We start from the raw sequence: 14661 nt of genomic DNA, 5'->3' as shown, positions 1-14661 counted from the left end.
GCAAAGAAACCAGAGGAAGTAGCTTTAGCTACAGTTGAGGTTTGTTCCAAATGTTTCAGTACAAGTAAGGTTTAATGAGTGACATTTTGTTTTGCCAGAAGAGCCAGCAGCAAAGCCTCCAGCATCAAAAGATGACAGCATTTATTATCAGCCAACTTGATAAGCCATGTATGGACAGATTCTCTAAATAAGCATGAGAAGTCTCTGAAGCTTTATTTATTCCATAAATATTTTAGTACTAAATATAACAAAGTATTGAATTTTTAATATTTACGAGTCCAGTATGTTTAAGACATGAATTCCCCACCCGGAATCTTTCACATGACTAACAGCCGTGTTTTTAAATGGCATGCTTTCCAAAACAGAACTTTTTCTTAAAGGACTCTATTCAAAAGCTTGGCTTACTAATATTTTGATGGGAGTTCATGTAAATTGCATTACTGGCTGCTATGTTATTAATGTGTTGCTGGCAGAAAATTCGCACTTCTCGTAGATAGTTCCATAGTTAATTTCAGGTGGCAAATACTAATCAGACCTGTCCAATGGATACAAAAGAATTGAACTTAAAACTTCCTTTGAGGAGGACTCCTCTCAGGCATTAGGTCATTGGTCAGCTTGCTGAGCAGCTTGATTTCTCCCATTACCCAATGAATTTGGCAGCAGCAGAATCCTTCTCTGAGGAAACAGAGTGCCTAATGCTTTGTAATAAGATTTATAAGGTAATTTTTATCCATAAAATTTTGCAAGAAGATTTTATCCTAATATTTGAGGAAACATTTGTTGCAAGTAGAGCCAGTAAGTAAGTAAGGAGACAACTGGTTTTGGAAGAGTGAAGCCAAATGCAAAGAAGGATGTCTGGTTAACATTTTGGGTCCTGTGCTGATGGTTCTCACCACTGTGGATGGTTCATGTCTGCAGGTCACAGCAGCTATGTGGAATTTCAGTTCCCCAGGATCTGATACCTCTGCTCTCCTGCCATCACACCTCACAGCTGTGTAGAATAGCCAGATAAGGCCTGTTGTTCTAGTTTCATCTGTCTGGAGCAGAAGTAAATGGATTTACTGGTAATATTCTGAGCCATAAGACACTCACCTTTAAGTGACCTTAATATTCAAGGCAGGTATTGGCTGGTAGTCACAGCTGCGTATTAGTGAAGAGTGGTTTTTTGAGGGGTCTGGTTTTCTTTTGTTTGGGTTTTTTTGGTTGGGCTTTTTTTTTTTCAAAAAAGAAAAAAAATACTAAGTCCTAAATTACCTGAAAAAATCTGTTATGAGAATGGTTGGTTGTTGTTTTTTGTTTGGGGGGGTTGTTTGTTTTGGTTTTATTTTAAATATATTCATGGTTTGTAGTATTACCTACAGAACACCTAATCTTGTGCAGTATGTGTAAGACAGGTCACACAACATATGACACTAGGACTCTGTCAACAGCAGCTGATTATCCTTTTTGTTTCTCCTACCTCTTGCAAGTGTCCTAGCAGGGTCAACTACAGAACCCCTGGAGTTACTCCTAACACAGAAAGACTTTTCACATACCCATTCACATATCCAGATACTTGAATAGAGTGTTACTGTGAGCTTGATCTGGCCAGCCTGAGTATAAATACTCCTCCTTCAGATGTAAATGTAATTAATTACTGATGTGGACATACGCTAGCTCCACTCAGATGCTTCAGAGTTTCCATGCCCTTCTGCTCATTCTTGGTTTTCCTATTCTTCAATGTGCCAGATTCATGCAAGTAAGACCTCTCTTTGTCTTTCAAGAAGAAACCAGGCTTTATTTTGGCTGTGTCTCATAGCTTAAAGGCAATATTGGGAACAATTTATGTGCAGCACTTCCAGACTACTGAGCAATAAAGCTGTTATTGTTATGATGAAGTAGAATTTTGGGGGAAAAGAACTGAATGAAGAAAGTACAATAATTTGAGTAAGCAGCTAAGGAAAGCATGTAGAAATAGTGCTAGGGTTTAAAATCCATCAAAATGCAAATAGAGAATGAGCAGTGGCAATAGTGATTAAGTAGCTTAAGAAAATCAAGTTACATTAGGTGTGGAGACAGTGTTCTCACAGGAGAATGGATAATTGATACATAAACTCTGAATAATCCTGAAAGATACAGGAAGGCCATGAGAGGCCCCAAGGAAGCCTAAACAAGCAAGATAAGAAGAAGCTGAAATTCACCAAGCTAATGAGAACTGTGGACTGTTGGCAAGCTTTCGAGGTCAAGTTCTCACACCTGTGCTTAACCAATTATATGTTAATCACTAAGGGTCTTCAAGACATGTATCCAATCATAATATCCCAAATCACTGTAAGTGCATGTAAGAAATAGTATATATGGGGTTAAGGCTTTGTAATAAATGGCTTTTGTCTGATCATATTGATCTCTGACTGGGTCCATATATTTTCTGCGGCAAATGGCGCCCGAACAGGGACCACCCCTATTTTTCATATTGAAACTGCGGGAATTAAAGCGCGTGGCACTGATGGAAGTGGAAAACGCGGAGCCGCAGGGACGTCAGCTGGGTTCGATCCGGCAGGACTAGGATCAGGAGGTGGATGCCTTGGAACGGAGCCTTGCGAGCCCAGAAGACACTGTGCAGTGCAAATAAGGTAATAGTCGATGGGGTCTGGAACAGGATTAGGATGGGGAATCAATTAAGTAAAGAAGAAATGGTCATCCTGAAGCTCTTCCAGCATATCCTCTCAGTGAGAGGGATAGAATATGACGATAATCTGTTAAAAAGACTATTGCTCTGGAGTAAAGAAAAAGAGCTGACCAAGGGGGTTAATGAAGCTTTTGATCTTGGGACTTGGAAAAAAATTGGGGCCTGTGGGATGAAGTTACTTGTGGGTCTAAGGAGGCGAAGTCTCTTTCCCCCTGGCTACTACTGAAAGAGACTCTAGCTGCAATGAAGGCTGAGAAACAGGTGGAAAAATCTGCTTTTACAGCTCTCTATGTCTCGCCTTCATAGCAGCAGGGCTCGGCACCTACACTAGACATGTATCCAATCATAATATGCCAAATCACTGTAAGTGCATGTAAGAAATAGTATATAAGGGGTTAAGGCTTTGTAATAAACGGCTTTTGTCTGATCATATTGATCTCTGACTGGGTCCATGTATTTTCTGCGGCAATTTGGTTTCTTTGAGCAATTATGGTAAACTGAAAGTGAATAGTATTTGTCAGGGAATAGGGCTTTTCAGGGGCACCAAACATGGTACACTGCTGCAGCAGAAAGCAAACATCAGATATAGAAAAAGCCTTCAGTTGTTTGAACTGATCCATCTCTTAATACATTGGGGTTCTTAGTGCAAACACAAGTGTGAGATTAAAGTTTAGACCTTGCAACACTTCCTTCTGCATGCTATCCAAGTGTAACTGCCAGGTTTGAAATCATTTAAAGCTTGCAGCCACCCTCAGTGAGAAGACCATTAGGAGACTTTTGGTATAACCTTCAAGAGTATTTTGCACATGCAGAGGTAAGGAGCCATCCGTAGGATTTTGTGGGTTCCAGAAGTCAGTTGCCTTCATAGCTGCAGTTTTGAACTGTGGAAGTGGTAGCACAGAATTTACTGTTCCCAGAATATATGGCAAAAATCTTTTAAGTTGTCATAGCTTAATTCATTGCTAAATGTGATGCACTACCCAGGGAGTATCTTGAATTGATTATGCGAATTTCTGCTGTAGCTCTGTTTGGATTTATGCATGTACTGTCTGTATTGAGGTTGAAAAGACCTTGGCTAAATGAAAAGCTTCTTTATTATTGTGATAAGAGCATGTTTTTGGGGCAGCAAGCGTCTGATTGCTCTAAATTACTTGTTTTAGTTGAAGAAGTGCATTAACATTGTTTTAACAAATAGTAATGATGGCTGATACAAAAAAAGGTCTGCAGTGCAGCTTGAACTGCCTTATTTGGAATATTAATTTATTTTGCCCTTCCCTATGATAATGTTTTTTTGGGTCCTTGTAGCAATGGGCATGGCAATCATGAACACAGAAAATCTGATGGCCATAAATGATAGAGCATCCCCTGTGCAGCAAGGTCTCTCTTCCCTAGCTGCATGTTCTTCCTCCTTTTTCCTCCAACACAGATTTCTCCCCACCACCATTCCCTGCAGTGTCTTTGAAGGCATCATCTTGTGGTCCCTTGAAGTCACAAAGTAGTTCACGCCAGTGATGTTGCTGTGCACTGCATGTGTGTGCTTGTGCAAACAGCTGCACTACTTTAAGCCACCCACGGCCCTGGCAGGGTTTCTTTTCCCCAACCCAGGACAGTGAGAGGCCATTCACCTTTCATCACTGTAATTCCCTGCTGTTTGTGGTCACACAAACTTGCGTTCATTGGTAGCTGAATCTTGACCTGAAGTGTCTGGGGAGCCAAGTGCTTGCTTTGCTGTGTTTGCCTGCCATAGGGGAGTGGGCACATGAGTGGGAGGTGTATCTTCATACACCACTGCAGCAAGAGTTGTCCACTACTTGTGCTTTTGAGACAAGCACTGTGTCAGTCCTGGGCAGTGGTGCACCCATGCTGCACAGCAGCCCCAGGTACTGCTACCACTGGAGCACACTGTGGCAATGGGAGTTTCTTCATGCCGTAAAGCATGAAGGAGCCACCTCTCCTGCCTGACTGTCCTATACAGCATTACTCTCTGAACTACCAGTGCCCTGGGGAAAGCCTGTGTCATATTTTTTGAGATCTGGAGTAAAAAAAATACAACAGTCTAGCATCATATGAAGATAAAACAATTCTAGGTTCATGTGGCTCAAATCTATGAAGAGGACATTGATTCCAGCTGGTGGCAAGTCATGTGTGCCATTCCTGAGTCCCTGTAGCGTTTTGGCAGGGATCTGGCAGCATCCTCCTGCATTGGCTTTTGGCTACATGGTGCTGTCAACTCAGTCATCTTGACTCATTCGTCTAAAAACAACTCCCTGCTGCTTAGGGAGGAAAGCACCTAGTGGGTGCCTGCCAGTCAGGAAATAAGAAATTGCTCAGTGTGGAAAGGTGACAGAATTACAACTGCTAGAAAACATTGGAGAGGTGCTAAGGTCTTCATGTTCTGGCACTGTCCTGTAACAGAAGCCAAATGAGTATTTGTTCAAGGAAATTCATTTGTCTGCCCCACTTGTGTCACTAAGTAATGTTTCTACCATATTCTTGTGAGTGATTAAGGTCTGCATTTGCAAATGGGAATTATGTTACCATAAATCTGTTATACTATCAACTAAATGCCATTCTCAGAACAAATTAAATACTTGGAATAATGTCGATGGTGCTTGGCTTTGCAGAAACTCCAGTGGGGAGTTTCTGCTGAGTTTCTGTACAGGTGACTTAGAATAGTTAGGGCTGGAAAGGACCTTAAGATCATCTAGTTCCAACCCCCAAGCCATGGGCAGGGACATGTCACACTAAATCATCTCACCCAACGCTGTCCAGTCTTCTAGAAGTGTGTTTGTGTCTATGCATGTCTAAGTGTATTTTAACCCCTTTCCTGAAAAACTAAGAAAAGTTAAGGCTGTACCTCTGGTGAAGGGATGCAATTGCACATTTATCACTCTTCCCACCCAAGATGAATGTCAGCCAAAATGTGAATGTTACCCTTGAGATTCATGGAAAGGCTGTAATACCCAGAGTATGACTCCTGCTAGGAGCCATTGCGGGAGGGCACAGGCAGAAATAAACATGACACATCAGTAACAAGATCAGTTCTTCCCTTATATATTCTTCTGCATTAGTTGCCCTTGAATTTCTTGCTCTGCAAGGAGCAGATCTGACTTTAATTGGAACATGCCTTTTAGGGGAGTAAGGAGATATGATGTGTGGTGTTTGTAGAGCAGTGGGGTTCTTTCCTTTAAAGGCTGAAGGCGAATGTGTCCTTTTTCAGCATGCCTCTTGCAAGGTCTTGGCAGATTGTTGCACCTCTTCGCCTCAGATTGGAGAGATTTGGGGGGTTTCCTGTTATGCAGTGATTTGGAGGGTACCTGAACACTTCATAGCAACCCTGAAAATAAGCCTGAAACTGAAGGCAAACCAGCTCCCTAAGCATACTTGTTCTTCCAAGATGTTCTTGCAGGTTTTCCTGAAGCAGCTTAAAAAATTCGCCAAAGCTTTGTGAAATCTGCAGCTCCCTCAGTTTATATTCCAATAAGGAATGCTTCCAACAAATGCTGTTTTCTCCCCAGTCCCATTTGTTATGCAACTAACATGTCCCTATAGCTGCAGGATTGTTTCCTGTGATAATCTGTAGGCTTCTGCCTCTTTCATTCTTGTGACATAGGTGAGATGAAAGGTAACAGACAACAATATAAGGAAGAGTATCTAGAAAAAGGTGTAATGAGCAACTGGGGTTATGAAGGAAAATTGTCTTTGCCAGGGGTGATGCTGGGTAGCATCCTTAGGTTAACATATAAATCATGTGCAGTGCTTTATTTATTTTTTTTAAAGAAAAATCAATAAGCAAAAAGGCAGTGCTGCTTTTTCCCTGCATACCACCAGCACCCCCCCACCCGTGTTTTAGAAGTGTTTAAACTGAAAGTGGTACTAATTTAGTGAAAACTGATGGCTTGTAACCAATTGTTGATGGCAAGTGATTACAAGCAATAGAGAGCTAAGCTGGTAACTTAAACTACAGGCCAGGGATGATGGGCCACAATGTGCTCGCTCTGTGATTTGTTGGTTGGTTTGTTGGTTTTTGTTTGGCTCTTTTTTTTCCTGTGCTAGAGGTCAAAAGCTAGAATTGATTTCCTGATGGTGTAAAGCTGCTTGTTACGCTGCCAGCCTAGCAAATAAAGGTCTGCTTTATGTAAAGGTTAAATATTAACTTGCTTAATGGAAGGCTTTGCCTGGTAGCCTGAAGATCCTGTAAAACTGTTGGTTTGCCATTTGCTAAGTGAGTTTGGACTCAAGTAGTAGGATTGCTGTTTATTTAATCTGTCTGACAATGGGAATAACAACAGTAAAAGGGATAGAAACACTTGCATGAACTTCTGAGGCAGTAGAACTGGTCATCTTTATTTTTATTTCATTTGAGGATGATAAGACAGCATGAAAATCACAAGCATTTCAGTATTGGCTTTTACCTCAAAACACAGGAGTATGCCAAACTAAAATTGTTCTACACAGTCTAATAACCATGTTCTGACACATGGGACCAAAGTAGGAAAGAGAAAATTATCTTCCTGGTGCTGTGAATCTTTAATTAATTTTTATGAGCTTATTTAGGGATCCTTGTGATGAAGTCTCACAGCTGATAGCCTCTTAAGGTGGTTTTTTTATTTCCCATGTGTGTAAAGACTGTTTATTATTTTGAGTCTTCAAACATGAAATTTGGCTCAATTTTGTTTTGTGCTGAGAGCAGAAGTAAGGCTACAGATTATGGAGTGCTTTAATCAGAATTACACACAAAAATTTCCTGTACTTTTATAGATAACAATGTTCTCCCATTAGAGGATAATTAAGAACTTTCTTACATTCCTTGTCCAGGGATATAGGTGTTTGTCCAGCTGTGTGCAAAGGTGTTTACTTAAGATATAAGAGGAGCCAAAGAGTAAGCTTAATTTGAAGTACTTTTAGGATTTTTTTTTCTTTTTTTTGAAGCTAAGCAAACAGCCCTCCTCAGCAATCTTGTTTTAATTTTCACTTTTTTAATGATTTTATCTTCTCCTTGTGTAGTTGAAAGTGTGTTAACTGGAGAAATAACGCATTATTAAAATTTGAAGCAAACACAGGATTTGCTTTAAAAAATAATGTGACTTCTGTATCATGCAGTGGCGTACTGCTGAGACTACCATGACACAACAGGACCTGGTCTCACATTTACATGCATACTTTGTAGGTAATCGTGTGTTTCAGGTCTGTTTTCCTGTGTAGATGGTGTCCCTGTTGCAGAGAGAGACAGGGGAAGAGGATATGCAAGTACACATACCTAATGTGAAATTAAGGTGCTCTTTAGGATTGATCTCCTTTAGTTTGAAGCTAGCCTTGTTCTATTATAAATGGTAATTTCTCCCTCCTTTGGGTGGAAGGGACCAGAACCTTTTCCATTAACTTCACAGACTTCCATGGACAGATAGAGGGTACCAAGTGGATGTTTTAAGGAAGAGGCAAAAGGATAAGAGGGGAGGCAACGCACAACACCATGCCCACGCATCTGAAGAAAAAGGGGTCATCTGTGCATTGAAATGTCTTCTCATTATGTCTCTTAATGACTAGAAAAAGAGACATATTTGCAGACCCTTTTACTATAGATATCTCCAGTTAGGTGAGAGACACGCCACCTCTGTGACCAAAGTAACCCTTCAGAAGGAATTCTGCAAGCCCTGCAGATTTAAGACTCTTGTGTGCATCAGGAAAAAGCTCTTGAACTGGCACACAGACTAATGACTGTAGAAATGTTAGAGCTGAGAGAGGAGACAGTATAGAGTGATGTGAACTGCAGTAGGCAAGATGTGCCCTGTTAACCTTTAGCTTGTGCTGGTGACCAGAATTTGCTGTGTAAGGTGAAGAGTCAAGAAAAGATCCTTTCTTTGTTGAATTCCAGAAATTCAGTGGCTAAGGAAGAGCAAAGCAACCCAATAAGTAAAGCAGATCTCTGTTCAGCATCTTGCCTGGACTGATGAATGAAGTGTGAAGGCTCTGGAGAAGCCTGAGGACAGGAGGATGTACTACTAGTCAGGCATTATACAGGTAGATTTGAACAACAGAATTTGCTGGTTTGTTACAAAGAAATAAGGATGTAGGAGATAAGGAAGTGGAGAGATTTGAACTATATGTGAAGAATTCGGGTCAAGGGAAAAAAGTCAAAAATAGCATGTGGTGGGAAGAGGGATGTGGTGGCAAAAAACTGTGAGGGAAGTAGCTACATGTAGCACAATTCCACAGGGACTTCTGTAGGAACTTGTTTTATTTCATTTTCTGCTTTCTAGTGGTACCCCTGTTGGCTTAGTTGTTGACTTGGAAAACTTTGCTAGGTGCGTACATGAAGGGGAACATGCATAAATTAAGATCTAATCAATGTCTGTGAAAAGAAGTGTGCTCACTTGGTTAAGCAGGGAACTGAATTGCCTCAGCTCCTCCGCTGACTCATCAAGCCTCAAGGGCTGGCCAGAGTAATACTGACTCCCGTTTTACCCCCAGTGTGGGGTAGGGAAGCTATACTAACACCTGAAGTACACTTTGGAACAAACAGCTGTCTCGTATCTCACTTCTAGCCAAACACTTGATTCAGTATGCATTTACTCACCGTGTATCTTTTCTCTTTCTCTTCCAGTTACTATTTCTTCAACTGCAGAAAAAGGTAAATTTTTAACTTATTTTTTAAAATATGTGAATAGTTTTGTTGCACACAAGCCTTAAGCACATAGAAGTTAAGTATACTCCTTTGTATGTAAGCTCTGTAGCAAGTAGATTACTGCTAAGAATCAAGGTAAAGATTGTGAGGTTGAGTCTGCTTAGGTTCTGGTACCACAAGGTTGGGATGATGACAAGCCCTGTGAGTCTGTGATCTAGGTTTGAAAATATTTTTAAATGAGTACATTCTAAGAACAGAAAAAGGGTAAGAGAAAAGGAATTGCAGCAGATCCACAAGTCCATTTTCTGTTTATTTCTGAACACACCCTGTGACCTGAAATACTTACGGAAGAGGAAGTATTGTTCTACAGTTTGCTGTTTTCCGAACAGCTTGCCAGATTCCTAAGAACCCCATTCTTTAGGACTGGTTGGAGCTGTGCAGAACACAACCATTTCAAAGATGGCTGCACATTATAATTTTAAATTGTTGATGGTTAAGGCCTGTTTTGACAAACTGTACTTAAGTCTTCATATTGTCTTTGGCATGTATATGCCACAGTGTGTAGTACTTAGAGATTCAAACTGGTCAAATAGATTCCAGCATTCTTTCTGTGCCACTTCTTTTAATTTTGAATTGAAATCTAGTATAAAGGGTGATTCAATTCCAGAAGTTCAAAATATGTCTGTTATTTGTCATAAAACTTACTTTCATTTTCCTGTAGAAATACATGTTATTGATGAGGTATTTGTTCGGGAGTTCATTTCAGTTTGGGGGGGGAGGTACACGGGTGGTAAATTAGGCATAGATTTCCGTTTTGACTATCTTCAGAGGGCTGTCTTCAGAGTGTCAGATGACTTGTAAGAGGCTCCCCTCTCTTAAATGTTTTAGCAGAAGAGCATAGAATTTGAAGGTAGTCTAGCAGTGTTCTTCCTGGTGGAGAACATCCAGGAGAGCACTGAAAGGAAGGAACCTCGAGGGAATCTGGCCTTTTCGTGTTACTTCTTCATTAGAAGATGAGAGGGAAAATCTCCAGAGTAAACTGCAAATTGTTCAATATAGGAGCTGTATCTTCCCCTGGATTTTTATATCCCATTACGTAGCTGGGCTTCACCTACTTAAAAAAATTCTGCAAATTCTGCTATGCTTTCCTGTTGACCTGTATTATGATTAAGCTTTACTTTCTAGTTTCTGCTGGAAAGACAAGTTCCATGTCTCAGTTAAGGAAACGTGACAGAGCAGTGATGTTGGTGTTGCATAGTCAGATCTCTGGCTTTAATACCATTGTGGTGCATGTCTGACTGAAGCAGGTGCTCTTAAACCTACCAGAGAAGAAAAATGCCTGAGTAATTAAAGAGATTGACAGGATCACTGGAACCTGACTGTGAGGCTTTTAACAGCTGTCACCTGCACACTTCTTACACCTTCAATTCTGAAGCATGTCATAGACATCCTGTATGCATTAATTTCTTTATTGAAATATTGAGGGTGACCTTAAAATGAGCTGTAAAGTCTTTTTTTTTTTTTCATTTGAAATGAAAGCTGTAGTAAGTTTTATAAAGTTCTTATAAGCTAAATCATAATAGATGGGAAATAACATCAGAAGGGTCAAAAGGCCAAGCTACCAGTAACATTGCTGTGTAAATCCATAATGTGCATCTTAGCAAATATATTTTGCTTCATATTTCAGTGTACTGTGTTCAAATTCTTTTATTTCCAGTAATTAATTGCAACTTTTGATTAAATGAGTGGCAGTTTATTCACACCATTAAGGCTATTTATTTGTAATTTCATATTCTTGTCTAGGTTCATATTCATTAGGATAGAGAATAAATTCAACTCTGCAGCTCTCTTAACAATATATTTCTGATACCTATCTTTCTGCAATCTGACTGTCTTGGATGTAGTATTAAGAATGATTCAGAAAAGGATGTTAATAGCATATTTTAGGAAGGGTTAGCATAGTTTAGGAGGATTCGAAGAGCATCTCTTAAGACATTGTTCTCTTGAGGGCATAAATTATGGTCTAATATGCGTCAGTGCTTTGAAGAGAAGTGACTTCATTTGGTCACAGCATGGCACCAAGAAACCTGGATTCCCTTAGCTTTGCCAGGATTTCCTCATGACTATGTCTGGCTAAACTGGCCAGTACTGGGGTTTGAGGGTTTTGATGTGTTTTCTGTGTAGCTTGTACTTACAAGAAAATGAGCTGAATAGGAGTGAGGCTGGTTTATATTTGTACTGGAAATTGATCCAAGATGCTTCGGAGAGTAGTCTGCAGAGGAGATACTGCTACCCATAATGGTGGGTAGATGAACTGCCAAAGTAAACTAAAGCTGTCAAAAACGGTGTCTTCCCTCCCTCTCTTTTCTTGGGGAGCACTGTAATCAGATATCTGATTACAGTGCTGATACTTGTAATCACAGTAGGAATGGCAGTACAGGAGTGGGAAAAAAAAAAGCAAGAATTCATTCAGTGGAGGGCCAGTATGGTCTGCCAATTGCAGACTCTTTTGTTCCAGACTGAGGGGTGCCCATCACTGGAACAGCCATGAAAGTCTTACTCTTCCTTAAGTTGCCCCAGTTTGACTACTGAGGACAAGCCATTTTAGTGGCTTTTAATGACAGTGACAGGTTGCAAGTTCTCAGTTATTGCAAGAGTGCAAAAGCACTGTAACAGCTGCCTCCTTCTAGTAAGTACTGATAACATTGGCACAGTTCTGTACCCTTGCTTGCAACCAGCATTGGTGCTTATTATTCACTCTTGTTGTTGGGGCATTTACAGCCTGCAACGAGACTGCAACAAGAAGTTTGAAGGATTTTGTGTGCTCTAAAAATAATCTTTCAAAAGAATCTGAATTCTGTGGTGATTTTTATGGACAGAATGGAACTGTTTACCCTGTAAGTTTGTTTTGCTGTGCCCTGCTTCTCATTTCCTTTTTTCTTCTATTCAACTCCTCTCACCCTCTTATCCCCCAAAGCTCCTATCTGTGCAGCTGATGCCACTCCAGTTTTGTGTCTTTCTCCTCTTTCCAAACCATTCTCTCATTCTTTGATTGCTTAACTGCATTATGTTTGAATGTGTACAGTATGTTTTTAATAAAAGAGAGTTTCTAATTATGCAGTGCCTACTCCAGTGATACACAAGTTCTTTCCCATCAGGATGACAGTTTTAGGATAGCCTTTGAAAAAGGCTTTGCTTCCTTTGTTTTTTATTAGCTACACAGTTGAAAATTTGTCAAATCTGGCTGTAAGATTGGAGGAGTTGGAGGCAAAGGTAAAAAGCATAATTTTCTGAAGAAAGCTGAAATTAAGTTTGTTTTCACTGCAACAAGCAATGAAAACCCTGAAAGATAAGACCATGTCTTCTGTTACTGCACAAACATTTCCTGAGCTGTTGGAAGTTCTCAAAGTTTCTAGCCTGTTTTACCATCCATGAAGTACATAATGCAGCTTAAAGGAGTGTTTTTATGTACACAGGAAAGTAGGTCAGGTTTCCTTCTTCCTGCAACTGAAGGTAATGTAAGTGAAGATAATGTAAATATTTACTACGACTTCTTTTCTATGCCTTGCTGTTCTGGCACAACTGATCTGTTTCCTCTTTACAAGTGGTAAACTGTTAGAGGAAACAAGATTGGAAGAAACTTCCTGGGTCTTAAGGTCTGTTTGTGGTCTTTAAGGCAACCATATCACACAGACCAATTCATAAATCAACAGAGCTCCCTGCTAAAGCTACTTACATTTTCTTGCCACCTGACTTAATAGCAGGACTCTTCCAGCTTATATTCCTATGATGATCTGAAAGAAGATAATCAGGCAGTTTTTAACTCACAGCTAGCTCTCATCTTGGAGTGCTGTCCTCTCCAAACCCGTACTTTCGGGGTTTTATTATCATTGGTGACCAATGCCTTCTAAAATGGCACAGTGCTGCACTGTTTCTATTAAAAGTAGAAAATAGAAAAATGAGAAAATAGAAAATAGAAAACTATAGGTCAGTTACCAAATACTTTACTGTACTTTAGAACAGAATTGTAGCATCTTCTTTATCCAGAAAGGTTAGTCACATGTCACAAGTGAAGCTGTGTTCAGTTTTTTGTTTTCGGGGTGGGTTGGGGTTTTTATTTTCCTTCAAAGTCTGTTTTGGAATCATACGTAAGAGCATATTATTTCCTTGAGGAATAAGAGCCATCACATTTGGTGAATTTTTTATATTATTTTTAAGTGAGCATTCCTAAAGCACTAAATCTATTTAGGGAAAAGGGTTTAGTGCAATTTTGTCAGGTGATTCATAGTGTAATAGCTTAGCCCTCATCAGAGATAAGGGATTTTAGTTCTTGTTCTGTTCAGCTATACTTACCAAACTCTATATTTGTATTTTATTGCAGCTGTCTACCTTGTGATTTTTCATCTGTCATTTTTCATGTTTGTATGGTCTTACTGGAAGACAATTTTCACATCTCCTGCATCCCCCTCTAAAGAGGTAAATATAACATTAGAAAAATGTCAATGCCTTTTTTATAAATAGCTAAACTCTTTTCAGTGATGAAACTTGTTTGCAGTGCTGCATGATTCACCTTTCCTTTCTCATTATCGGAAGTAGAACAGCATGACAGTGTATCATAAATGAAAATGATCAAGTGACTCTTAAAATACCCTATACTTTGTGTAATGACATTTCCTCATACAAAACACTCAATTAATTACGAATTTTGACAGTCATGTACAGTGCTTTGCTCTGAAGTAGTTTGCTTGAAACTTGGAATTTTTAAAACCAAATACAATGACAACATTTTTATTTTTCCCTTTTAGCCAGTTTTGATGTTTGTTTTAATTAGAGAAAGTAGGTATGCAGTATATATTCGTAACTTGGAGGACTGAACAACTTAGTAAGTCAAGGGTTAAGGTTTAAGGGCAGTTGAGAAGTGGATACGTAGAGGAGCTTTATATAATGGCAGAAGAATACACAATGATCATAAGAAGTTTTGGTTTGAAAAAACAGTGTTAATTGCAGTAAGCCTGAGATGGGTTACCTTGTTTTCTGTTTTCTCTAAGGTGTGTGTATGTAAGGATTAAATATTGGCACCCTAAATTTACAATGATTCCCTTTCCTTCCCTGGTCTTACGAAGCTTTTAAATCGGCTAAACTATTCGAGGCTTTGGTTATTCAATGGGGGTTGAATTTTTATTCTATTTTTGGCAAGTCTGACTTTCAGTGCTAGTGCCAACCTTAAATGCTTTTGAAATGAGTTTAAACCATGCTTCTAAGGAAAAGCAAACACTGCTCCACAGTGCTTAATTATGGCTTAGAGATCTGTTTCTTAAGCTACAGAATACAAAGTGAAAAGAGCTGAAGACCGTTCTGCTATTTAGCT

General features: G+C 39.6%; 1 protein-coding gene across 5 annotated transcripts in view; it reads left to right on the top strand.

Moving 5' to 3' along the window:
• Positions 1 to 14661, top strand: part of ZDHHC20 (zinc finger DHHC-type palmitoyltransferase 20) — a 45425-nt gene that overhangs the window by 9441 nt on the left and 21323 nt on the right. For all 5 annotated transcript variants that reach the window (XM_061374590.1, XM_061374593.1, XM_061374592.1 and 2 more), the window contains exons 2-3: positions 9273 to 9299; positions 13675 to 13769. In XM_061374590.1, the coding sequence (XP_061230574.1) occupies positions 9273 to 9299; positions 13675 to 13769 (122 nt within the window). The remainder of the gene's footprint in view (positions 1 to 9272; positions 9300 to 13674; positions 13770 to 14661) is intronic.

The sequence above is a fragment of the Neopsephotus bourkii genome, unplaced genomic scaffold (assembly GCF_033783945.1).
Source record: "Neopsephotus bourkii isolate Nb327-2 ecotype Australia unplaced genomic scaffold, CSIRO-AGI_Nbou_v1 NB_1638, whole genome shotgun sequence".
NCBI classification, from domain to species: domain Eukaryota; kingdom Metazoa; phylum Chordata; class Aves; order Psittaciformes; family Psittacidae; genus Neopsephotus; species Neopsephotus bourkii.
This window is presented reverse-complemented; position numbering and strand designations above follow the sequence as displayed.